The sequence below is a fragment of the Anticarsia gemmatalis genome, chromosome 22 (assembly GCF_050436995.1).
Source record: "Anticarsia gemmatalis isolate Benzon Research Colony breed Stoneville strain chromosome 22, ilAntGemm2 primary, whole genome shotgun sequence".
NCBI classification, from domain to species: Eukaryota; Metazoa; Arthropoda; class Insecta; order Lepidoptera; family Erebidae; genus Anticarsia; species Anticarsia gemmatalis.
In genome coordinates, this window is record NC_134766.1 from 6,028,656 (window position 1) to 6,056,251 (window position 27,596).

General features: G+C 34.4%; 1 protein-coding gene across 1 annotated transcript in view; it reads right to left on the reverse strand.

The window, feature by feature from the left end:
* The window catches only part of LOC142982638 (facilitated trehalose transporter Tret1-like), a 39,527-nt gene that overhangs the window by 9,503 nt on the left and 2,428 nt on the right, over window positions 1-27,596 (reverse strand). The window contains exons 2-4 of the mRNA XM_076129246.1: window positions 14,154-14,310; window positions 2,371-2,600; window positions 652-768 (exon numbers count right to left, since the gene is read on the reverse strand). Coding sequence (XP_075985361.1) covers window positions 652-768; window positions 2,371-2,600; window positions 14,154-14,235 — 429 coding nt within the window. The 5' untranslated portion in view covers window positions 14,236-14,310. The remainder of the gene's footprint in view (window positions 1-651; window positions 769-2,370; window positions 2,601-14,153; window positions 14,311-27,596) is intronic.

Genomic DNA, 27,596 nt, shown 5'->3' on the forward strand with positions numbered 1-27,596 from the left:
TGCATGGAGACCCCCTTAAATAAAAATATTAGTTTGATTTTCTGGTTTTACTTGTTAACGGCAACAAAACGACATTATCTGTAAAAATGTTGAGTTACTTAGCTATCACGGCTTGTGACAAAGAGGCAGACGGACAGTGAAAATTTAATAATAGGGTCCTGTATGAAGAGTTTTTTTAACTGAATGTCGAATCCTAAAAATAACATACAGTGACATTTTGTGAATGAGTACATTTTTCATTGTCTCTACGGGATGATGATTGTATTGTTTGTATGTTTGTTAGTCGTAATGAATGACGTAGATTTACGATTTCCCCTTTACCTCTAACAATGCGTGTTTACGTATTGTAGTGTCATTTGTGGTTCCTGTAAGTAATAATTAATTTTCGCGAATGTAAAAATGTATATAGTTTGTGGCTAATTAATATATTTTGTTAACCCCTCGGTAAGAAGACGCTTGCCCAGCAATAGGACGCTAATGGGTTAAAGAAATAAGTTATGAATAAATATTAGTTAGGTTTTCTGGTGGAGTTTTGACAGAGATCCTGAATTTTAATTTTCATACTTTTGCTGTCACTTTACTTAGATAGGTTATAGGACTTAGCCATAAGCTGTAAATCTTGCCTTTACTGTTTATAAGTCATAATCTTACCTCTTTCAAGTAGAGTGGTATGACGACATAGCAGCCTGCGCACGCGAGTCCGGCCACAGCTCTTGAAGCAATCAGCGCCCAGGGTCGGAGAGATATGAGAGTGATGGTCCAACTGAGCTGAAAGAGGAATGCTTTGTTTAAAATGTGATGACACGTAGTACGATTTTCTACTTTTGGATACTTTTGTTTTGTCGTCGTGTCGAGTATTCTCTTTTGAGAATATTATTCACTAGACCTTGCTCACTTGATTGGAGTATAGTTACTAGACTGGCTTTTTTATCTTTAAATGTTTTTATCTATAAAATTTACACGAAGACCGACTGCCGGGTATAGCCAAATCTTTGTTCCTGCCTTTGTTTTAAACTTAGGAGACAAAAGGATGAATTATCTTTACTTTAGGGCCGCACAAGAATACCTTTAATTATTCTTGTTCGGCCCTAAAGTAAAGAGCGCCCATTTTAGTAATAAAACTCTTACACAACATTGATTTTTATTGACTTTTACAATAATTAGTCGCTTTATGGGTAAAACTCTACGAACTTGTTTTCCCATCGTAAAATAAGGAGAATCTCAATGTTAAAGTCATTGCTGTAGCTATAACCGAGCTTGGGAAGTCCAGACAATCATTTTTCAGATTAATTTCATGATGCGGTTTTAATCATGATTCGTGTTTTTTTGCCTTATTCGTTGACTAGACGTATTTTTTATGAAATTCTAAGTAACAGCTCGGTTTTTTAATATCTAGGAAAACGGGCAATTGATGAATTTTATTGTTTTTTTTAACACAACTATAAAACTTAGTTGTAGTAGTATTTTGTTTGGAAATTGGATATGTGAAATCCTTATTAACCAGCATTCAGTTGTGTTAATTCACCTTTAAGTTATTGAAACTTTCAGCTAATCTAAAGAGTCACTTTTCGATGAAATTACTATGTAATCATTGCTTTCAATTTGTATTTTTTTATACTAATTTCGTACTGTACCTACGTTCATAAAAAAATCATATCGTACTACAAAAAAGTTCTATCATCAAATCATAAAACTTCTATCGTTCTATCATCAACTAAGAAAAAATATTCACGAAAATTTCTTCTCTCGATACAATTTATACTGATTGTGTACATAACCTAAAAATGTGGAGATTGATCATTGATCCAGTAATTGATCTGCTCTCGTAACAAACAATAACTGCTGTGCGCAGGCGCGGTGCAGTACAAGTGGTTACAACCGCTTACGTTAATAGAAGTGATTAGCTCTACTATTGGATTTGTTGTTGTTTAAATACTTTGTTGTCATCTGGATAAGTACCGTTTATGTGACCCTTTTTAGGACTTTACAATAATATTTTATTCAATACTGTGTTAATGGTAGTACCGTTAGTACAACAAAGTACCGTTAAGCTTATCGCGTAGAAAATTTATATCTTTTACATTTTTTTGGCATTTTATTCAATAGATAGTTCATTAGACAGATAGGCTGTTAAACTGTCTTTACATCTGTAATGTTATTATGGTCGGTTTTCTATCCGACTGGTGATCATGGGGTTTGATTCCCTGGTCGAGCGTATATGGCAATAGGCTCGCCCCCTAACCCCCTATTGCATGGACATAACGTCATGATAGACTAAATGTTAATGGCAAAACATTGGTATATTTCATACACCTTTACCTACACCTTCGGCTATAACGCTTTATATTATGAATACATTTATCTACTCACAACAAGCATCAACCCAGTCAGCAGCGTAGTGAACTTCCTTCCAAGTCTATCAGCCAGGTCGCCGACCATGAACCCGCAGAAGATGGGCGGCATGAAGGTTATAGCTGCCATCCAGGATATGGTCTCATCTGTGATGGGCTCCGGAGCTGGCCCGTCTGGAGACTGCAGGATAGGCGTCATGGGAGACTGCCAGCCCATCAGCATGCCGAAGTTTAGGGCTGGGATGGTGACTGCAACAAGAAAAAACTGATTTAAAATGTGCTAATAGTTAATGAGTGATTCTGGTCTATTTGACGGTGTGTTGGTCTAACTTGTGTACTTTGTGGGTATTGTATCAGTTTCATGTTGAGCTAATTCTTTAGAATAAACTTATAATAGTGCGCAACAGAGCCCGTTATAATTTTTAGGGTTCCGTATCCAAAGGGTGAAACGGGACCCTATTACTAAGCCTACGCTGTCTGTCTGCCTGTCTCCAGGCTGTATCGCATAAACCGTGATAGCTAGAAAGCTGAAATTTCCAAAAACGATGTCATATGTCCGGTTTTTTTTAATCAATTATTATTATCTGACACTTATTCATAACCTGTGAAACAGGCACTTAGTTTTTTGGATATTGCCAAAAGTAGAGTTTAATTTTATCTCTCCTTAGTTTTTAACCGTGATTCTATCTTTTACACCGCAACATGGTCTGCAAAATATCTCATGTAAAATTTTGACAGTGTTTTATCACATTCAACCAATTTCGAAACTATATATGAGTGAAAAGACTAAATACTTTATACACTAATCAGAGCTAACAACGTTTATTATTAAGTCTATTATTGACATAAACTCTCAGTAGCTGTAAAAAGCAGTTTATTGTACGCAATAACCATCTGTTCTGCCAATTAGGTAATTAAACTTATAAAATATGAATGTCGAGCCGTCCTTTTCAGGAAAATGTAACAATAAAACTAAACAGAGAACAGATGATAAACATTACAAATATTCTGTTTGCAGTCTTTATTATACGGATTCTCGTAATTAAACATTTTTATGTTGAATCGAGTGCAAAAAATAAGATAGTTTTGCTACATTTTAATTTGTGGGGAAAACCCCGGGCCACAGGATACAGTGGTTTATCTTGAGGTTTTGAATGAGGTTTTAAAGTGGGATAAAACTGACTTTGAGCTATGTCAGCCTTACCTCAGTCTATGTGCCTGGTAAAGGAAAACGTAACAAGTTGAATTTGAAAGTCTCTTGACATAAAGAACACAATGTCGGTATAGCTTATTGAATTTTAATTTTAAATATTGCAAATACATGATGAGTTCTTCAAAACAATTCTTAAAAGTATTCAAAGTCTAAATTTCTTTGGTGACTTATGGGCTTCTGAAAAGCCACTACCCCCTTGTGAAAAGGAATCCGTACCCGCAGCCGTGGTAGAGTTAGGGTTTATGACAATCGAAGTCGATTTGAGATTCAGTTTAACAACCTGTAGAGAGCCTTGCATGCAAGGTTCTATAAGCACCTGGAGGTATTTGATATTGTTGCTTTATTTTGTAGTCAGTTTATTATTTATAATGTCAACAAATTGTCTATGCTAAAACTCTACCAAGTTGTCGGACTTATGAGAATCGAAACGACCTGAGGTAGTAAAACAGTGTTTATATAAGTTGTATATTATTATGTTTCAATAGTATTTGTTTATTTGTTTGTTATTTGTTTCTGCCGTTGGGGCAGAAAGGTTCTGGAGTGGCGACCACGAACCGGGAAACGTAGTGTTGGCAGGCCCCCCACAAGATGGACCGACGACCTGGTAAGGGTTGCCGGAGTCCGATGGATGAGGGCGGCCCAGGACCGGTCCTATTGGCGCTCGATGGGGGAGGCCTTTGTCCAGCAGTGGACGATTCCCGGCTGAGATGATGATGATGATGATGAATAGTATTTACGTTACAAAATGTTGAAATTTCACACAGTCACAGTTAAGGCAGTGCAGTGAGGTCATGTCATAAGTCACCTGTGTCAACAAACTCGTAATCTTAGTTTATAACATGCGTTAGAAGCACGTGGTTTGTTACGTAACAAAAACATTAATAACGTGAGAATATAACTAAGTTTAGTATTGTTTGATGATTGTTTCCTGTCATGGTTTGAGCGGCCATTGTGTAGAAAAATTTGGTACTAGGCTTTTATTTCGCTTTAAGTTGTATCTTAGCCTTTAGGGTGCCTGGAAAACTTGGTACTTGTTTTTGTTTTTAAAAAAGACAACTCTCGCACTAAGAATTGCTTTTGTGTCGCGGCGACTTTAACAAACATACAAACAACGGACACAAAGTACAACCAGACCCGAAACAAGTAAGTATTTATGGATCGCACAAATAATTATTGTCCCGTGTGGGAATCGATTAATCGAAACCACGACCTCCCGACGCAATGGTAGCGGCGTTGCAACCTAAACCACTGCGCCGCGGAGGCAGTCAAAGTTACTGATGCAAAATCGTATTCAAATCCTTAACATTACTCACGGCCCATGTATAAGGCCCCTAAAGACCACCAGGAAAGACTTTAATCAGGTTTGAGCCAGTTTTGAAGGATATCCAAACAATTGTCCTTTTACATTAAACACTTACCATTAAAGAACCTTGGTAATTTGTTTTTACTATTACTAGTTAGCCTTTTTATTGTACTATATAATTTTCCTTCAAAACTCGATATATTTTTTTCCTTTTGTATATTATCACGCATTTTATTCCGATGGCATATGAAATACACGTACCTTGTTTCGTTGTTCATACATAAACGAAATCAATCTATTGCCAATACAGGGTACCGCGAACTCCGGGCTACTATTAAGAATATCTTTTTCATGGGACTAAAACTATATACAGCGAAACAAAAATGTGTAGTAATTCTTGCTGCTTGCCTCTACCATTTTTATAGCAAGCGACATTTTAAATAAAAAATACACATTCCACATAGATATCTAAGCGTTAAATATTTTCCGTTATCATTTTGAGAGCAGCAATTTAGGAGATGATTACTCACTTATCAACATAGTTACGAGTGATGTAGTAAAACAATCAACTCCTGTGAATCTCTATACAAATGTTAGCGTACATTATCATAATTTACGACAACATCCGAGACATAACGTCTACTACACACAAGTAACTATGCGATTAGCGTAAGGTTGCGTACACATTTTAACTATAGCGTGTTTTCGTTTGTTTTTTTATAAGCTCCTATGTTTTAAAACTCTTTTTCCTTCTTCTCTTTTTCCTTATTAAAGCTCATGAGATTAATGGATGACTTTCAAGTTATAAACTGAGGACTGAGTACGCCTTTTACATAAGTGTAGACAGAGGTGATTAAATATACATTTCGCGATTAACAATGCCCTCTGTAATAAGAGATGGGTCTAATGTCAAATATTCCAATCTATACTAATATTATAAAATTGTAGTTCGTCTTGGTTCGTTTGGTCGAACGCGCTAATCTCAGAAGCTACCTACTGGTGCGAATTGAAACATTATTTTACTGTTCGACAGCAACCAAAGTTGCGCGGGTCAGCTAGTTTAAATTAGAAAAGCTCATAAGCACTTTTTCCGATCTGGGAATCAAACCTCAAACCGCCTGCTCAGAAGCCGTATACACTATCGGCGACCATAGAAGTCTATATCCAGTCATTTGTCTTTAGCTGCATTATTTAGTTCGAACATAATGTAATTTACATATCCACATGTAACCTATTTAATTAATAATCGTGTCCAGTATTTTCCTTAATATTATACGGAACTACTCTACGCGTGCCGACTCTGTCTTCACTAATTAATGATGACCTTGCATTTGGTTCATGTTTTACACACGACGTGATAAAGTACTTTGTTATATAATTACTTTAAATCAACTCATAATGAATATATAGTTTATTGTATTTGTGGAGTGAAGAAAGTCAATTTCGTTACTTTTATATGATGTGCTTTTTCAGGACAGAAAGAAGTGGTATTGTGTGACAAATGTGACAATATTAAATTTGAAAACTTATACTATTTTAGACAAAACCTTGAACCCAAATGAAGCGCCTTCTAAAAATATAACAAAAATGAACAATGTCTAGTGATAAATCAAGTAGCGCTTGTTCTAATCAAGTGTCTGTGTGTCGGCAAGATAAGAGATGATCTTGTGACTCTCTTGTTAAGGTTGGGGCTTCGTGAGAAACGACCAGCGAGATTAATTGAGTGTTTCTAAAAGGGCACATTTCAGTTTTTAAAGACTAGTCTTGTGTTCTTTTCGAAATTGAATTGATTTGTATGGTGTATTGGAAAGAAATGCGAATTTCGGCGTAAAGTAAAATGAATGCGACAAAGTGAAAAAGTTTTGGTTTTGCAAGCAACTTTACACGGTTGCTTAAAATAAAGACATTTTTGAAATAGGTACAATAGTAAGAAACCTTTCCTTATTCTGTATTACTCGATTTTGTATTGACTCAGCTGTACAGTAGTAGGTATAATAGCCGTCCACCTTATATCTTGAAAAGATAACATGAATATATATGATGAAAACATTTGCCTCTAACTTTTGCCTGTAACTAAAATTGCGAAAACATAAAAAATAATTACTATGAAATATTTACCAAAGTACAGTGTAATTCGCATTCGTTTTAAATAGCACTATCAGTTACAAGCCAACGTCACAAAACTACATTTGAACTGATTACCAGATAAACCGTGACCCACGTGAAATCCGCCCCAAAATTACTCATTTAAGACATATAATAAAACTACATTTTGACGGCGACTTCTTCCTGGGAAAGATTTAACAGAGAACAAAATAACATATTTTGTTTATTATCAAATATACCATATAAAATACATACATATTACATACCATATCATATTATACCAGCTTATAAATTCTGCCAAATTCGTTTCTTCATTTTATAAATCCAATAGATAAAAGAATTAAATTACTTTTTATTTTCGTTAAAATCAAAGTAATTACACATATTTTAATTTAATAACCGAGTGACTTTATCTCATAGAAAATATCGTTGAATCGCAATTTTACTAACAAGCAATTTACAGTAGTAGCCGGCAAATTAAGCTACGTATCAACGCATCTAAAAATAGCTGGTCAATTGATAAAAAACTAATAAATGTTAACGACTGTTTCGACTATAACTACACGTTACTGTATTCAGCTATCGAAAGTACAATCGAAACTAGAGGTGATTTTGGAAAAGTACTTCGTAAATGGCAGCTATAGTACATTGACCCCTTTTCTATTCTTTCATAGGTAAAGTTACTTCAAAATATTTCAAAATGTGACCTAATTTAAAACTCGTCTTATCACATCACGTTATCAAACATAAAACAAAATTTCATGTATTGTCTGCGTTGAAAAATAAACTTTATGACGCTTGTATTCAAGTTTGTATATTTCCGATAAGTTGTATTTTTCCAACTGTGACAGCCATTCCAAAATCCCAAGCATGAGTATGTAACTACTACCTGAAAGTCTACCTGTCACCTTTAAAAAGACTAACCCCCGGTTTCTGAGGTACATTTAACGTTTAACGTTACAATACCGTTTTCTTATATAAGTTTAAACGCTATTTAATAGATAAACTACCGCTGTACTCAGAAACTGGGGGTAAATATAAATACTCTAGTAGTTTCTTAGATTACCTCTTCATTCATCCTTACTCATTTCCTTCAGTAACTTGTAGCTGTCTTACCAAAATTCGATACGTATTACATTTCTATGGGTTTTATAGTTTTATATGTCTATTTTCCGCCAGTTAAAAACTCATACTAGCTTTCTCTCAACACTACACTAGTCTCAACCAAAGATTTAAACAGATCAAAGATTTCACTAACATAAGCGTTAGTTTGGCAATCGCATACAATATTCGTATCACGTGTATTGTGTGTGCACGTAGCAACATGTTTGATATGCTGGTCCAGCCCCGGATGGACGCCTCTGACAAACTTATTGTGATTAGATCCAAGTAGTTTATGTATTATTTCGGCTAATAGCAACGAAATAAATCTTGAAAAACGTTTAGGAATATTCCCGTTAGTTCTGCAATGTATTGATATGTTTGTATGTGGAAAGGGTGAAAGGTGTAGAGTTCTAGACAGCAATGTATAAAAATACATCCACATTTTGCCATTTACAATGTCTTCCCTATGCAATAGAAAACGAGCCTATTGCTTTACCGAGCGGATCACCGAACTCCAGGCTACTATTGTTAAATATTCTAATATAAATAAGAAAATACTTATTGTATTTTGGCCGATTTGAGAACTGAACCCGAGACTTCATGATCAGATGCCGTATACATTAAGTACTGCCCAGACAGAGGCAAGCAGCAGAAAGATCATTAAAGTTTGCATTTATAAGTAGAGCTCTTTTCACACGAGTAGATAGTTTTATAAAGGAAAATACGAGTATATTAGGTATACCAATTTGTAAAAGTAAGTTGGTGTCCTTGTAATTGATATTTGCCGTTTCTTTAAGGTAAGATAGTTCAAGCCAAAAAGTAAGTTGTTTCAATAAGTATTTCCTAAGCCCATGCCTCTACAGGCTTTTCGAATTTTCGTAGTCTGTCACTGGATGTGTTTACTCGTGCAATTTAGACAAATACCATGATGATATTTTTTTACTTTTAAAATATTTTTCAATACTATTTGTGTGCATTCTCAACTCCTTCCCTGAACTCTATTTAGAACTGCTCTATTTTGTAGACCAAAGTATAAGACGAAAGGTTAAAAGGCACAAGCAAAGTTCAATGAAGAAACTGGTCATAAAATCCTTTATGGTAATTCTTAATTTAGCCAGAAGACTTATTATTATGACGTCATTCATGGAACTATTATAATAATTATTATTTATAATAGCTGCGTTTACCACTTGACAGATTAATAGTCTATCATAATAGTTCATAGTGTTTTGTACAATAGAGATTTTATTTAATGAGTCCTGCGGTTGTGAAGTTTTATGTGATGTATTTGCTACTTATAGGAAATGTATTTATTATTGTTGTTAAAACGGTTAAATTTCTATAAAGTCTTAAGTCTTACATCGACCTTTTTTTTTTTACGTGGCTAATGCATTAAGCATACACCTGCACTCTGGGTGGAGTGCAGGATTATGTGGAAGTCTTACATCGACCTATTAATTGAAGACTATCTCTTTGATCTGGGTGGTAGTGTATAAAAATGTTTATAACGAAGTTACGGGTTCAAATTCCGGTCGACCAAAGTAAGAATAAGTTTGGTAACTGGCCCGGTATATGGCAATTTCAGAATAATAGTCATAATTATTATAATGTCAGATATACTAGTATTATTTTAGATGCGAGTTTGTGAGTGTGTATGAATGTTTGTTACTCTTTCACGCAAATACTACTTAACCCATTACTTTATTTATTCCAAAGTTCCTGAGGGATCGGGATCGGGATTTATACGAGAAGGGTATTCACGTGGACGAAATCGCGGGCGGCCTCTAGTAAAACATGAACAAAAAAGATAATTTACCCGTCTAAATCAAATTCGACATCCCGCGATCGTGAGTCATGAAACATTATCGGTAAAAATATGCAGTATAATTGGAACTATACAAGCTGTGTCTTAATTAACACTATATACATGGTTTTTCCAAGTGGAAAGTAATTACAGTACAAAGTAATTCTAGCCTGTAATAAGTAGTGTAGTTTTGAACTTGTTTTACCTCCATCACTGTGAGCATAAGAGAACCCGTTTAGCTTTCGAGATGACGCTGGTGACTCACGCAGGTATCTCAGTAGACAACAATTTGAAAGCAACTACACTGTACATTGTTTTCTTCCTAAGATCATTGTGATTAATATGTCTCTTCAAAGCGGCAATCAACTGAATAGTGACCATGAATTTGAGGTAAACTAGCTGTCAACTGAGATACGTGGTAAGACCACAGGTCCAAGGATTTTATTGGTTACTTTGTTGATTATAAGGTTGGTGTGTTTTTGTTTTTATGTTATGAAGGGTTAATAACATAATTGGTGGTGTTGATGATGATTTTTTAAGATTTTTGATACTTTTTCTTAACTTTGATGTTATACGTATGTAGGTATCTTAAATGCAAGTCTACCGGTCTGTAAATTATGCCTTTATTGTTAAACAGTTAAACTACAATTTGGTGAAATTGAATGTGGAGATAGTTCTTTGACATCCAGGGATAAAACAGGCTACGCTATTTATTTGTTCAAATAAACTCTTTAGCAACATATAATATGGGACGAAACTTGGAGTAAGTGCAAAGCTGCGCAAATTAGCTAGTATTCTTATAAATTACTAGTTGTTTAATTACGTCTGCTTTGCTTATTTTATAATCAATATAAGTTTCAAACTATCCTGTTCCAATTGCATCAAAATCCTTTTAGTAATTTATGCGTGTAAAAGCAATATAATTAGCGTACATAATCCTACATCTTCACAAACATTTTCATTAGGAAAAACTATTACTAGGAATTTTAATAATTGTCATAAATACTGTGAATCGCGGATCATCTAGTTTTTGTTAGTAAAAAAAGGTACAAGGGCCATGTGTGTTGTGATAGCCAAAAGTAAATGGCAGTACTATATTTATAAACACCAACTAAATTAAAATAAAACGTGTTCCCTTTAAATGGAGATGATTGTATCGCATGTGTTTGATATCGTGTTCGTTTGTACGAGAGATAACCATCAGACACAGGGTTATCAATGGGACCACTGACGATAACCTTGCACTGAATGGGTTCTCTCCACTCAGATTTATTACTATTTATTTAAGAGTGGCTTGGATTTTAAAGAACTCAAAATCAAAGCCAGAAGCTACATTTTCAGCACTTCCCTATTAGTATTAAGCCACGTCAAAGGCCTTCGGGCGGCTTGAACAACTTTGACACTAGGTTGACCACTAACCATACGATAAATAGATAGATCGGTTAGCTATATCTATCAAGTATATAACACTGTTCTTTTCATACATTTGTAAGAATTTTATGTATCTGATAGGTTATTCGGCATCAATCCGTAAACCGTGAATCCGAGCTTAAGTAAAATCATTTACGGTACAGGAAAACACATCGTGATGAAACTTTGTATCCATCTATCTATCTAATCAGCCCGTATCCACCTACTGTTGAGTAAAAGGCCTTCCCATCAGTACGCCACTTTATACGGTCCTGCGCTTGTCTCATCCATTTCGGCCCTACACATTCAACAATTAAACTTTGTATACTGAAAGTTATTACAACTTTTGAAGTCCTCAACTAGGGTCAACGCGTTTCATTGAAGTCCCTAACTCCTCATACTCTATAGATAATTCTGAGAGGAAAGGTTTGTTTGAAACTGTGACAGTTTCTTTGTTTAAGATTTGTATGTATTTTAACGCAAATATAAAAGTAAAATGATAATTTTATTGTTGTTGTTTTAATTTTTAATTATTATTTGTCAGTTTTCTGGTAATTTCTACAGTTAATACAACTTTATCTTGATTTGTATAAGTCAAATGTCAAAGACGTTTCTACATTACGTTAGTTTAATTAATATGTTGTAATAATGTGCATAATATTATGTTGTTTTGTTGCAATATGTATATAATATATATGTATAATCATAAGAATAATTGGATTTCCCTTTTCAAACTTTCTTAAATACCTTTTTATTTTACCTTATTTGTCACTTGGAGGTTTAAGTTTCTTAGGATTTTATAATTAAAACAATTAACGAGTTACTACTTTACTGTACCTAATATTTTTTGACATTATGGACAATAATAATTGTATTTCAACCAATTTACGGAAAACCAAAGTCAAATATTCATTTAAATGTAATTGTTTTTGTTAAAAACCGCATGAAAATCAGTCGTGCAGTTTTTAAGACAATTGTTAACAGACCTACAAACACCACATTTGCATATACAGTAATTTGAACTTTTCTGTAAGCATAACCATTTTCAATATTGTAAAATTTTTTATAATGTAAAATCAACCTTTTATTTTTGCGGTGGGAAAACTCCCTTTGGTTACCAGATTTTCCTGGCGGGAAATCTAGGGTTAAGTAACGTAAAGTAAGTTTTACGGAATCACACGATTCCTATCAAACCCCGTTAGCAGACCACCTGGTACTTGGATGGAAGGGCACTTGGACCTAAAAAGCCTCTCCAGTGAAAGACAACCTCTAAGAACAAGAACTTTTTGTATTTTTTGTAACCCATTATTGTCCCATTCCAGGGTAAGGGTCATCTCCCAAACGACGGGGAGGGGTTAGGCCTTGAGTCCACTATCCTGGGCGAGTGCGGATTGGGGACTTTTGCATGCCTTCAATAAATGTATTAAACAAATTTTAGGCATGCAAGGTTTCTACACGATGTTTTCCTTCACCGTTAGAGCATGTGATTATTATTTCTAATACACACATCTTCGAAAAGTCATTGGTGTGTTGCCTCGGGTTCGATACCTTATTTTCTTTAAAATAAAGTAATTATTGTGTTCAGTTAACACGGTCCCTTAAAAACGTGGAGAGGTCATGAACATGAGTAATTGCACAGAAATTGAACATGAAATAGAGCAATTAACTATTAGTCACACAACATTTACTATAAACACTGCGTGCGAGACAATTACGCACACGTGAGCGACTGTAGTTAGATTTAAAGATGACACACGTCATTCGGAAATAGGGTTGGTGAACTTGGTGAGTTTTAGAAATTTTACGACTTTTTCTGTGTTTTCAAATAAGTAATGGTAACAAGTTGTTAGGTTATCTCTAAAGTATTTATGTGGCTTTAACTAAATTGATTGTCATTTTAAAAGATCTTTGATAGATGCTAGCCGTAGTCAGAAGCTTAAAAGTCTGACGGCCAGTTTTACCGAGTGGTATCATAATATTATAACTGGATTGTGGAGGTCAGAAAGGCAGTTGCTCCGGGTCTAATACTGGTAGTAAGCTGCATCCAGTGAGACTGCAAGCAAACTCTAACATAGTTGGAAGAAAGGCTAGGTAGATTGATTAACCTTAGCTATAATATACAAAACAGAAAAATACCTGTTAATAAATATGGCTGGCAAAAGCTAAAAAAAAAACGATCGTCATCACAGAAAATCTTTACTAAAGTCTAAAACCTTACACCATAAGGCTTGTGTTGGTACGTGTTAAGGTAATATCATTGGAGTAAGTTATGAAGTGGGAAACCAAACAAACCAAACAAGTGGGAATTAACAATTTAGATGTCCATTAATGGTGTTTGACAGCCCTAGAAGTGACAATAGTGGTTGTTACTTGTTGACTTGGGTATTGGTATTTGTAAACACAATAACATTGTACGTAAAAGGATGTTATTTAATAAATAACTGAGAAAGTAACACTTCTCTGTATTATGAGCTATTTGGACTGACGTAAAAACACACCCACTTTTTGGTATAAGACTTCAATCCAAGCATGATCATTTTAACTATTCAGTTTTACAAGTTATTGTGGCTCATAAGAATATTTCTATTTACTCCAGGATCTAAGAAAGAACAAAAAGAGTCCATTTTGTATCCACGTGGAATACTTGCTAATAAGAAGGACGTTGTTTTAAAGACATCAAAAAAAGACATGGTTCTGCCAATCGTCTGCAGATTGGCAGAACAAATATCCTTTTAGTATCCTTCAAGTAGTCGTTTTTGGAAGTATTATATGAACGAAAATTTGTACTAAAGTTTTATTTTGCTATTATAGATGTACTTTCAGTTAACTCATCATGATTTCCATGTTCTTTTAACCACTTACCCATAGTGGCCATGAGGAACTGGTTGAGGATGCCTCCATCCCGCAGCCTGGCGACCCACCGCACTGGCAGAGCGCCGAACATGTTCACACGCGCCTCGCGCTCGCCTCGACCTTGTTTGAACAAGCGTATCAGTGACGCATGGTATGTCCCAGGAGTCTGAAAAGATATTTTGTATATTAATTATAATGTAGGTAAAATTGTTGGATGATATTGTTAAATGTAGTTATGCATGAGTGAGGTAGATTGAAAAGTTAGATTTCTAAAACGAAATTGTTTGGCAATTGAATATGGTGTTACAATACTCTACATTATTTTAAGAACATTATACTTAAATAAACTAAGTATAGCAACAACCTCATCACGACGCAACAAGATTTTTGTTTGTTTGTCAAATTATGTACGAAATCGAGTCTTCTTTGTAACTTCCTATTAGAGAATATGAAAATACGAAATTGAAGAAGTCACAAATATTTTGCTTCTTTTTAAGTTAAAGTAGGTGTGCGCTTAAAGTGCGCCAAGGCACCCAAGATAAGTAAAATTACTGCATGATCGTGTAGTAAATAATAAAATTCAGCCACCTATGTAGTAGGAATTCAGTTTCATAAAACGTAAACTGGAAAATACTATAATCTAGCTCAAACATTTAATTATTTGGGAGTGTAACGACTGATAATCGTGTCACAAACAAGGACAGACGAATTTTTTAATTTCTCGTTTCCGCTTCGTCTATTGTACTCATTTATTTTTATTGTACTTTTTATTTACGGACGCGTAATGAGGAGTATGCCGTTGTTAAGTTTATTTGAGTCATAAAAATAGTTATTGCTTTATGTTTTTCATATTCTGGTGATGATAAATACTGAAGTTATCACATAATAATATACTTAAGTTGTAAAATAAAAATGCTTATAGGTATGTATAGTATTTTAAACAGGTTTAACAATATGTTCATATATTTCATATGTTCATTCATTTAACTTAATTGACGTTTAGTCTATATCGCTGATTGTTGGCAGCTCCTCGCATGATCAATTATTGTATCAACCACATTGTAAAACTTTTGGCGATTGAAAAGAGTGGCCGTGAGTTTCTCGCTAGCTCTTCTCATAAGGCTCTACCCCCTTTCCGAGCTAGTGGTAGATTCAGTAATTGTAACGACTATCATAAGTGTCAATATTTGACCTAAATGAATAAATGATTTGATTTTGATTTTGATTTTGAAATAGACTTAACAAGTAATGAAATATATCTATTTATTTCATGGAAAATAGGACCGTGGTACGACAAATAGCTGTCTACTAAGCGCTCAATTCGATTTATCTTTACATTATAACCTGCGTCAAATTCTCGTTTTTTTTTTTAAAAAACTTGTTCTAACAATAATCAAAAACAAAAAACCGTTGTAACAGTAAAAAAATCTAACCTATTCTACTTTCATTTCCCGCCTAATCAGAACTCATAAAACACGCCACAGATTAAACATGTCCAAGGAAACAAGACATACAGCCAACATAACTCCTTGCTAAGCTTATCAAGGCTATCACGCCACTCACTTCACAAAGGAGGTAGGATTTTGATATTGTAATAAATCTTTATGTGCAAACATGGCCACTAGTTTTAAGGCCGTGCATTTCCGACATGACTTCAAGGTTTCAACAAACAAATATGCCGTAATATGTACAAAAATGCGACAAAATCGTCTTAAGTAGTATTAACAACACGTATTTCTGAATAATTTTCTACATAAAACAATAATAAATTAAACGCATTAATGTCCCGCTACTGGGCAAGAGTCTTCTCCCGGAATGAGGGAGGGGTTAGGCCTAGAGTCCACCACGTTGGCCAAGTGCGGGTTGGAGACTTTGCATACTTTCAAAAACTATTCTTAACAACTCTCAGGGATGTAAGGTTGCATCACGATGTCATGATGTAAAAAAATACTAAATTTAATTTTTTTTATGTTCGATTTTCGTAGAGATCCATTTTCTTAAGAATATTATTCCAGGATTTAAATATTGTCAGTAGCAATGACTGGATAAGCATGGTAAAAATGTCTGCAGTAGTTAATCGGTCTTAATCTGATAATGTGTATTGTGTAATGCCTTTTTAACCGTGATTTTATGATCATATGATCTTTGCATATGCAAAGTACTCTATAAAATAGTTCTATATTATAATCTTAGTACTTTTATTGTGATTAGAATGACCGTGGAGGGAAGAGTGACGTCTTTGTTACGGACCTTCGATTGCCTTGAGCGGGTTAAGGCCCCGATAGTAGGTAAACATCGTATACACATACATCTATACCAATATTATAAAGCTGAAGAGTTTGTTTGTATGTTTGAACGCGCTAACCTCAGGAACTACTGGTCCCATTTGAAAAAATATTTCAGTGTTAGATAGCCCATTTATCGAGAAAGGCTATATATATCATCACGCTACGACCAATAGGAGCAGAGTAACAGTAAAAAATGTTACAAAAACGGGGAAAATTAAGACCCATTCTCTCTTACGGGTATGAGACGCAAGCGAAGTTGTGCGGGTCAGCTATCTATTTGCCGATATTCTATATTTGCTTAATTTGAATTTTGTTTAAATTTATAATTATTACTATTGTAATAAAGAACATTTTTCCTCAATTTGTCCTTGATTTTTCTTAGAAATTGTCTAAGAACGTATTTTGAGATATCGGACTTCGCACTTATAAAAATCGTGGGTTCAAAGTTCAATCAGATTTTAAATCAATATCTATAAACATTCAAAACAACTCTTAAAAAATGGTTCTTCTATTAAGAGCTAGGAGCGTTGATTAATATATCAATGGCTACTCGATATTAGAAAGTTGTTACCGCTAAAGTCCTAACAGAACTTGTCCTATAACAACAATGAACAAATGTCACATTGTAGTCTTATTGTTTAGTGGTCAAAGCTGTTTAAGGCGCCCGAAAGGCTTTTGACATGGCTAAACGACTGTTATCTTAATTAACAACAGTCGGGACGGACTTTTTACGTGTCCTACGAAGCACGAGGACGCTCAGTTCAAATACCACTATGCCGACCGTTGGCGCGGTCATTTTTTAGATGGGTGACCCTTTCTACGAAATGACCGCGACAGCGGTAGCTTAACCCACAGATCGTTTACCGACCGGTGAGCACAACTGGATAGAGCGTCTCAATATTGCAATAGATCAAAATCTTTCCACATTATCATTCTACAGGCATCATACCAGTTTGAACCACGTGTCTCATCTCCCGAGATAGGCAGATTGTGATGATCTTTGCCCCGGTTAAGCCATTAAGCTGTCGTTGCGATTATCACGCGCGACTGTGTGCGGTTCTGCGTGAAATATGAGACATGAACACGTCACCTTCGATTTACTGATAAGTTCATTATAATACTTGGTAACGAAGATTTTAGTTAAGTACTAGTTACTAAGGAAATATAAAAGCAATAGCCTTTTGAAATTCGGCTGCTGCGGTTCATTGAAACGGTACAGGACTTTGTTGAGTTCATAATTCACTCATTGGTCTAGTGAGTTTATTTGAACTAATTCATTCGGATACACTCTGTTACTGTGAGAGCTAAGGCTTTAGACAAAAAGTCTACAACCCCAGCTTCCCCGCAATGCACAGTGAATTTATTAAGAGAAAAATGAGTAACCCCCGGTTTCTGAGGTATATTAGATAGCGTTTTTTTATAAGACTTAATGCTATTGAATAGATAAACTATCGCTAAATGTACTCAGAAACTGGGGGTTAGAAATGTTACGAAATTGAACCTGCGTCCACGTAATCGGCACTCGGATTTATACCAACTGCGCCACAGAATCAGTAAGAAAAATATTGAACTATAATCATTGAATATAATCAAACTGGAGCATAATGTCGTCATGTGAATTGGTCAGCGAACGTGCGCACACGCCTACAACACAAACATATGCGATGATTAATAGTTTAACACGTAATTATCTCATTATTGTACTGTGTATAACTTTAGGTATGGTTATGATTAATTGGACCAGGAAGTGGGAAGTTAGAGCGATATTAAAATATTCAATAGCGATAATATTTAACAATCGTTTGGTAAACTATGTGTGAGATAGATCGAACTTCGAAGTTTCCTTTAATAAGGGTAATAAAATACCTGGTTGAAAAATGATTTGGGAAGTCTATACGACTAATAATCAAGAGATCTAAGGCTTGATTTCTGGATCAAGTGCTATTGGGCTTTGATACTTTTTACTAGATTTAGAATATTCTGAATTCTAGTCTGGAGTTTGGTAACGTGCCCGATACATAGGCTCGTTCGTTATTTTTGGGACTAACAACTACTAACCCCCGGTTTCTAAGTAAATTTAACGGTAGTTTATCTATTTAATAGCGTTTTTTCTATGTGAGTTTTGACACTATTGAATAGATAAACTACCTCTAAATGTACCTCAGAAACCGGGCTAAATGTTTTTTTTTGTAGGACACAGGAAAAAAATTACCTATGGAAATCTTTGGACACGGTCAAAGTCGCGGACGGAAGCTGGTTAAATAAGTCTCAAATACTCATAGAAACACTATCTTATACATATTTTTCTTCTTTTTCATCGTATAGTTAGCGGTCAACCTAGTGTCAAAGTTGTTCAAGCCGCCCGAAGGCCTTTGACGTGGCTTAACGACTGTTATCTTAGTAGATACCAACCGGAACCGACTTTTTACGTGCCTTCCGAAGCACGGGGATGCCCAGTTCAAATACCACTATGCGATCACCCATCTATGAAATGACCGCGCCAAGAGTTGCTTAACCCACAGATCTTTTACCGACCGGTGAGCGCAACTGGCTTCATATTATGATCACTATACATACTAGTGCAGTAGTGCAATAAATTGCATAACTGCTAGTGGCTACATCAGTGCCAATTGTCTTGTGATGACGTATTTAACACAATTTATCTAGATATGAAGTTGCATAATAGATAATTTAACAAGAAATCTATTGGAATTCTGATAATTTTTCCGCCAGTTATTTGCCGTTGTGTTATACTGTGTAAAATGCAGACATTTTTTATGTGCTTTAGTTGGATATATTGATAGCATTAGAGCTTGAAACTATGATAGTCGAGTGATATACCTAGTATTCGACTTACTCGTAAATGGTTGAGGGTTCAAACCCTCGACAGAACACAATGATTTCGAACATAAGTGTTAGAAATAATGATCCTTCGTTTTAATAGAAACAAAAAACTACCTGATAACGAAGACAAAACCTTGTATTCCTAAGAGAAGTTTAAAACAGTTCTTTAAAGGGATTCTGATGATAAAACTCCCAATTAAGATCTTGATCATAATCAGCGTGTTCGACTCAAGACCCAACCTTTCTCTCATTTTGGGAGGAGATTTAAGGAATCTTTGCCCAATTGTGTTTTATGTCACTCTTTGCTTATTTTAAATGACAATAAAACATAACTACTGTTATTTACTTTATATAAGTTTATTATGTTTAAGAATTAGATTACTAGTGTTAAACGTTTGTTTAGACATTCTATCTTTACTGTTATGTGCATGACTTACTCAATAATATGAGTGTTTCTATATACAAATAATAAACCACGTTGTGGTATGACGTAGGCTAACTATGTGTCTATCATACTGATAGTATAAATTATCGGTCCACCTTAGCCTTGCCCGGATTAAAAAGTTATTTAAAATTTTAATTAAATCACTCTATCTATTAAAAGATCTACATAAAAATTGTGAAATGTTTTAAAGATCTAAGCATACATAGGGACAGTCAACGGAAAGTTTGGATGAAAGTTTATCTATACTAATATTATAAAGCTGAAGAGTTTGTTTGTTAGTTTGAACGCGCTAATCTCAGGAACTACTGGTCCGATTTGAAAAATTATTTCAGTGTTAGATAGACCATTTATTAAGGAAGGCTCATCGCTACGGCCATTAGAAGCGGAGTAGCAACGAAAAATGTTACAAAAACGGGGAAAATTATGACCCATTCTCTCTTATGTGATGCAAGCGAAGTTGCGCGGTTCAGCTAGTTACTCATACACGCCAAAATTACTGTACAGACTTTGATAAAATTTCGTGCACAGATTTACTAGTTATGTGAATTCATTTTACGTGTAGGTATGGAGTTGCGGTCAGAAGCTAAAAACCTATAAAATATAATTAACCTATCAAAATTCATACAATTTACATTAAGTATATGGCTATCAAAACATACAATTACTTGTAAGAATGAGGAAAATATAAGTCATTACTTATTATTGTTACAGCAAAATAAATAATAACTGCTTTTTACCTTCCCTGTAGAGCCCAATGCGTATTCTTAGTAAGAAATAACAAGAAAATATGCTACCATCAATAAAAACTAACTTACTTATAAACATACATACATACATACATATTACCACACCGAAGGAGTAGGCAGAGGTGTATGAAATACACCCACGTCTCGCCATCAAGGAGCTACTCTATTACCATATACCAGGCACCTTACCACACTCCAAGCTATCATTGAGAAATATTCTTATATAAATTAGAAGAGACCAAAAGCACTTTGTCCGACCCGGGATTTAAATCCGAGACCTCATGATCAACAGTCGGATACACTACCGACCGCGCCATTGGAGCAGTCTATAACTAAACTATTCCGTTATAATGATTTACACAATTATACCCTATTGGTATTAATGACTACGTGACATGAAAATGATAACATAATTGATATATTCTAATGCAAATGACTGATATTGTATAAATAAAACATAGACATACTAGTCAACTCCAGCGACTTCACCTGCGTACAGAGTCTCTCTCCACTCTCAGTCGCTAATTGGTGCATTTTTGAAAAAAAAAAATATGTTGAATATGTTTGGTCCCAGGACTTTTACTATCGTCATAATAAATTAAACTCATCACTGTCCCACTGCTGGGTAAAGAAGCCCCGGAATAAAAAAGGTCCTTTCCGTCTACATACTATCTTTTATCAAAATCGGTTCAGTGTTTACCTCGTAAATATGTAAGAGAAAAGACGGTCAGACTGTACTGTTTATAATACAGTGTGCGGTAAGGATTTACATCGTAATAGTTTAAATCTAAGAAAATTAAATTAATTAGTTACTATAAATCATAATAATAATGAACAGTGAGTTTATTTATTAACTTCCGTTTGCGACAGCTTCCACGTGGAATTATTTATTTATTTAAATTTAAAATGTTACCTGCGTCACTAGAACTAGAATACATTAATAATCTGCATTACATATTGAAAAAGGCCTAAGGTTCCGTTTCCACAAACCTGAGTGGAAAGGACCAAATATTAACCAATCTGTACACGAAAAGTCCACTCCGCGGCAACAATGTCACTGGTCGATTCATGATCCACTTCAGCCTGCTTTCCCGCCCTTTTTTTTGTGGAAGCACACACTTTTGTTTGCGTCAGGAAGATGCATTACTGCATGTCCTGCTCTAGGGAGGAAGCGGGTTTCTGCAGGGCTCTCCCACCGGCTTATCTTATCTTAGGGTTGGGGGTGCCAGTTAATGCCTGGCTGACACTTCGACCTTGTGTCACCTGAATCCTTTGTATCACCCCCTCCTTTGCTACTCTAGACGTTGGGAGGCAGAGCAAAACTTAACAGGCTACAGGCTGCTTTCGCTGAGGCTTTCTGGCTTTAAATTTTGGCATACCGACTAAAACAGTCCAGTCCGAGCCGGGTGGAAGCACTTCCTAAACAGCAAAAGATCTAGAAAGACTTTCATCATTGCAGGGGCGTGCTAGAGTTCTAGTGGAGTAGACGTGAGTTTGAGCGATTTGTAGAATATTTCACCGTAAAGACAGTAAAAACTATCCACGAAGAATGTAACTCTTATAGGAAACTTCTACAACTTTTTCGAGGCACTTAGGCTTAAATGAATGACAATAACAGTCTTGAATGAAAAACTAGCGCCCGATAGAGACCTGGTTTGAAATGGAAATAATTGGATTTGTCATTTCAGATTTGAGTTGAGAATTCGGGAGTATAAATCGAACCAGTTCGAGTCAAACAAGACCTGACTTAGAATTAGGTTTTATCGGAAATACGCTAGCAGATTTTTGTAGTTTGTCGATTATGATCATTTTATTTATTTAAACTTAACAGTTACAGTACAAATCATAGCTCTGTTATATGATCATGACATTGTAAATGCCGTTAGGCAGCTCAATTGACTGTCTGTCTCCTAGTTTTCTAATATCTAAAACGCCTGCTTGCTCAGATACTAAATACTAATAAAAATGCTTACTCCTATCACAGAGTCTCGCCTCTTGTCCATTTAAAAGAATTAATACACAACGTTTTTTATTACACGTCTATTTTTAGCCTTTCAAATTGATCACCGATTGAATGCAATTTAATGAATGATTCTTTGATTTATTTGAACGTAGACTGTTTTTTACACCTTTGAAATTGTTTTCGAAATCAATTTCAAGGTTTTTGGGCTGTTCGCAGTTTGGTAATTAGTAGGCCGTGGATAATTGAAGATTGAAAAACAATGTTTAGTTTTCAATTATTGGTAACTGGTTTCTGGCAGTCTGAATTCCTTTAGCTCAAAGAAATTGCTGTAATATTGGTCACTTCTCTAGACCAGTAGCGTCACAATATTTCCCGATATTTTCAGTCTAAGATTCAACATCCTGCTATTAAGGTTACTCTAATTTTATTTATCCAAAGTACAAGTGTGTGTTTTAGACGAGTATCCGAGGATAGTAAATATAGGCAACAATGACTATCTAGAATTACTTATTTTGCCCAAAAAATATCGTTTTTTGTTCAAAAATGAATGACACCGGCTTATCAATTCGGAAATAAAGTTCAATCTTACAACGGTGACTCATGCACATAGGTATCGAAAGTTCGTAATACGACTTTACTCAATATAAACTAAAGTCTCAACATGTAACTTGTTACGCAGTAACTGCATTCTACTGGATAGCTGCTTTAGATAACTAAATGAATGCGTCATTTACCGCTAATGTCGTAAAATACGGCTGCACTAAGTAAAGCTTTCACTTTTACTTTAAGTATACTGTAAGCTATATAATAGTTATATTACAATCAATAAACTTTAGAAAAGGAGCAATTATTATCCAAAGGATAGGAACACACATTTAGATTCCATTTTTTTAGCGATAATTTTTTTATGCTTTTCAGAAAATGTATCAACATTTTAGTAGCTAGTAACACAAACGGGCCTTTATCCATTTTTTCAAATCCCTTGTATTCATTTGTTTCCTACTAAATGTTATTGAGAAAATATGGAAAACATTATCTGGACTATCTTTACTAAGTTTTTCACATATAGTCATTTATTAAGACCATTCATAAGGCAGCAATTCTAATCAACTTTATACAATTGATGGTTTTCCAAAGACGCACTTCTTCGACATAAGATGTGCCATTAACCACAAAACTACAGAGCGTTTAAAAACCCATTTATAATAAATACGGTACAGGAAACCATAAGAACAATATCACGTCATATTGTCATTACATAGGTACCTACTGCACCTTCAATAGTAATATTTTTCCTTGTTGAATTGTTTATTTAAGAAACGCCCTCTTTTTCCCGTAGATGTCAGTAGAGGTACGAAATAAACCCATAAACCTAGTTTTCTACTTTCCTACCCATGCTTACATTGTTAGTGTTATGAAAAAATAAGGGGAGTAAAGTTATTGACTAAGTCTGGGAAATCTTTTCACTAATATCATGCGAACGAAATCGCGGACAGATATAGTTAATGTCTGTTGTTAATATATTTCTATAGCCTGACTGCAATTAAGAATATACACAGGAATTAAAATCATATCTTGTCAAACTTTACTCAAACATAGGCATCAACAAATAAATCAATCATTAAAACAAATCGTACTTGCTTTATTCGAAAGAATCATAATAAAATATCAATAACTCATTTGCGACATCGAAAGACATTTAGGCGCCAAGACGAACCACAGATAACGAATAAAGAATAAAATGTCATGCGTTGTTAGCGGCCAGTTCGTTCCGGATAGTTCTGACGTTTCCACTATAATCCGGTCCAGTTTTATTAAATGGCAATAATTTTAAATCAAAACGTGAGCTTGTGGTCTAGTCGTTGTAGTTTTAATCTCAATACCTGGAAGTCATGAATTGGAATTAAATGTATATTTATTTTATGTAAATTAAAATAAAGCGGTCATAGCAAGTTGCACCCACTGTTTAGTTAACAATACGCGACTTGAGCAATCTCTTGGTTTGATTGTAGGGGGCTAGTTGCTTAGAGATTGTAAAGCCTAAGCTTTTCCTCGTTTTGAAGGACGTTGATACCTAATATTTTCGTTCTAAATTAAGATAACATTATGAGAAACGTTTCGGGCAAATAACTTTGTCGGATAAAAATCAGTAGCGCGATTCTTTACAATCGGTATCGAGAGTTTGACATTTAAAATTAGTTCCTACGACGACCACAACAGGCGCTGATTAAACTTTGATACAAAACTTTCTCGATAGCTACCCCGTTATCGATAGTCGATAGTAATAGAGAATTGCGCTAACGAAGAAAACTTTTAACAATTCGAATATTTATTATTTTTGTTAGTCTTACTCAGATTATCTTGCCGTTTAAAATAAATATAAAAGTACAGTTGAGCACCAAGTATGGTAATAACACGTACAGTACAAGTGGACATCTAACTAATGACTGCCGAGTCCGACATTCATTTCCGCAGGCAACGTTCAAATGTCTTAGAAAATTACCCGTTTTAATAGAAATTCTTTTGCACTATGTGAAATGGTGATACGAGGTGATAAATAATTTGTACTTGCAATTAGTTTTAGTTATTTAAACAGTATTTCTATAAGGAATTAAACTGTGGATTATTGAGCTTTTTATGGTTCCTTAAGGAGTAAAAACGGGACTCTGCCACTGATTTATATAAACGCATTAAACATTTGTATTGCAGTTACTGGTTTACGACTATACAACATTTTATTAATCACACTATCGCTATTCAACCGAAAGTTTGGACATTTGTGTAAAGGTTTGTTACTGAATTACGCCCAAACTACAGAACGAATTTCTATAAAACTTGGTACACCGATTGTTTATAACTTCTTATCTCGAGAATTTTTTTGACGCTGACGAAGTCGCGGACAGAAGTTTGTAGACATATAATTCATGTATTATTTCTCTATTACAAGGCTAAGAAGCTATCAAATTACAAGTACATTTGAGAACAATAGGCTTTTGGTGCCTCTGCTTAACCCACATGGCCTACGCGTAGTGTTTGCTAATATCTTCAAGGATAGTTAGTCATCACTCATCGCTCTCTATTCGCGATTAGTATTGAATAATGACGACTGTGTTGTGACGTCAATTGTGTCATTTTTGGGTCCTTACGATGTCATTGTTATTAGCGATTTTTTGATTAATGGTTTAGATTAAGTTGTTTTATCTATTTAAGAATAAATAGGGAGTTGATATCATTTTGTTAGGGTTGACATTTGCTAGAATTATTATCTAACTCGTCTGTATTTACAATCAAGGCGTACCTGCTAATCATGACTTATTCAAAAATTTAATAAAAACTTGCCTTCTTGGTAGTTTTTATTAAATTTGTGAATATTTTTAAACATTAGCCTTAAGTTTTGGTTTTAAAGTTAAGTAAGTTATTTAAACCTTAGTTTAAGGTCGTTTCCGGTGTATTATAAATGACAATAGGTTCGCTTTTTTTCATACGACTAATTAGGTAAGACGGCTTAAAACCATATCATTAAAAAATGGTCAAAATAATTGGTGCCTACTGCCTACTTCTCTGGATGCAGAGTTTATAGTAAGGAAAATAATTAAATCATTAGTTATATTAAAAACATCTTGTTCTCACACAAATATTAAAATTACCATAACTAATTTTAACACGAAAATTATTCGTCACAGAATAAAACATTCTAATTTATGTCATGTAACAAATTGAATGATTTGTTTGGAATTATTAACGAAGGTTTGACGTCAAACGGACTGTAAGACAATACGGAATGCAATAGAAACATAATTTTACTGATACTTTTGTGGTGATACTTAGAAAATTTTGAATAGGGTGACATTAATTACGGTTTTTCAAAAATGTACCACACAGTTTTTAAATTTCTTCAAGGATTTTCTTTATAATTTATTAATCATTATCCATTGCGAAAATGCGTTTTTAAATTAAAGAAGAGTATATTTTTACATGGTCGACTATAAGAATTGGTATAAATAATAAAAAATAACTAGATTAAATCTCTGCGAATGTGCTTAAGTACTATAATATAAATAATTGCAATTAACATTATGAGAATTTTAGGCAAGTACTTACTTAGATCGGAAGAGCTATCTTTCTGATAGCACACGTAGTCTTATGCAACGCTCTTTAAGGTTGTTAAACTGCAGTTGACTGGGAAATCAAGCCTCCGTTTACTATTAAGAAAAAAGTACTAACTACCAGTTACTCGTAACAATGCTTTCTGTAAGGAGTTGGCGATTTGTCTGATGATCCATTTACAGTCGTGTTGTCAAATATATGTGCTCTATTTACAATTATGCTACAGTTTTTCCCGGAATAGAATTGAAGGTCTACTTAGTTTGAAGGAAATCCAGTGATAGAGGCACCTTCAAATAATTTGGGATATTTTTTTTCCTGTTGATAGGAAATGCGTAGAATTACTTTTAACATTTAGCCCTTATCTAAAACATACAATTGAAAATATATTAATTTTAAATGTCTCAAAGAGTGCATATTTCAATTATTCAATTAATTTTGTAATTATTCAATTAATTTTGTAATTATTCAATTAATTTTGTAATAATACAGTTAGTAGCAGTAGTTTATAGTAATAAGTATTTACCTACTTATAAGTATGCAAGTTTGTTTATCAGTAGTCAGGTTACCATAGCACAAGCTCTGCTTAGTTTTTAATCACTGTCTGTCAGTAATCCAATAATATTTATTTATTTACTAAATGTTCAATAGTTCAATAAGACTCTAAAACATTGACAATAAAATTGATAGATTGATCAATCTTTAATTCCGAAGGGATGCGTATACGGGCTCTTAGTTCTAGTTAATGATTTACGCAATATGTTGACAATCGTAAGTAGAGTCGATTGATGGCTGACCTATATGGTGTAATGAGAGGACATCATGGTCGATGGTAAGACCCGCATCTGTTAAACTACTCATAGTTAATGATGAAAGGAATTTTCGAGTTAAGATCGCTAAACTAATAAATAGAAAAAAAAGGCGGAAATTGCGAGATAATTCAGATAAAATGAGAATATACAAAAAAAAATATGTATTATATATAAGTTTTGAATATGGCAAATTTTGTTTGTAAAGTGTAGGTAGAGTTTTAAGAAGCTGCATTTAGCAACCATCTTTCTA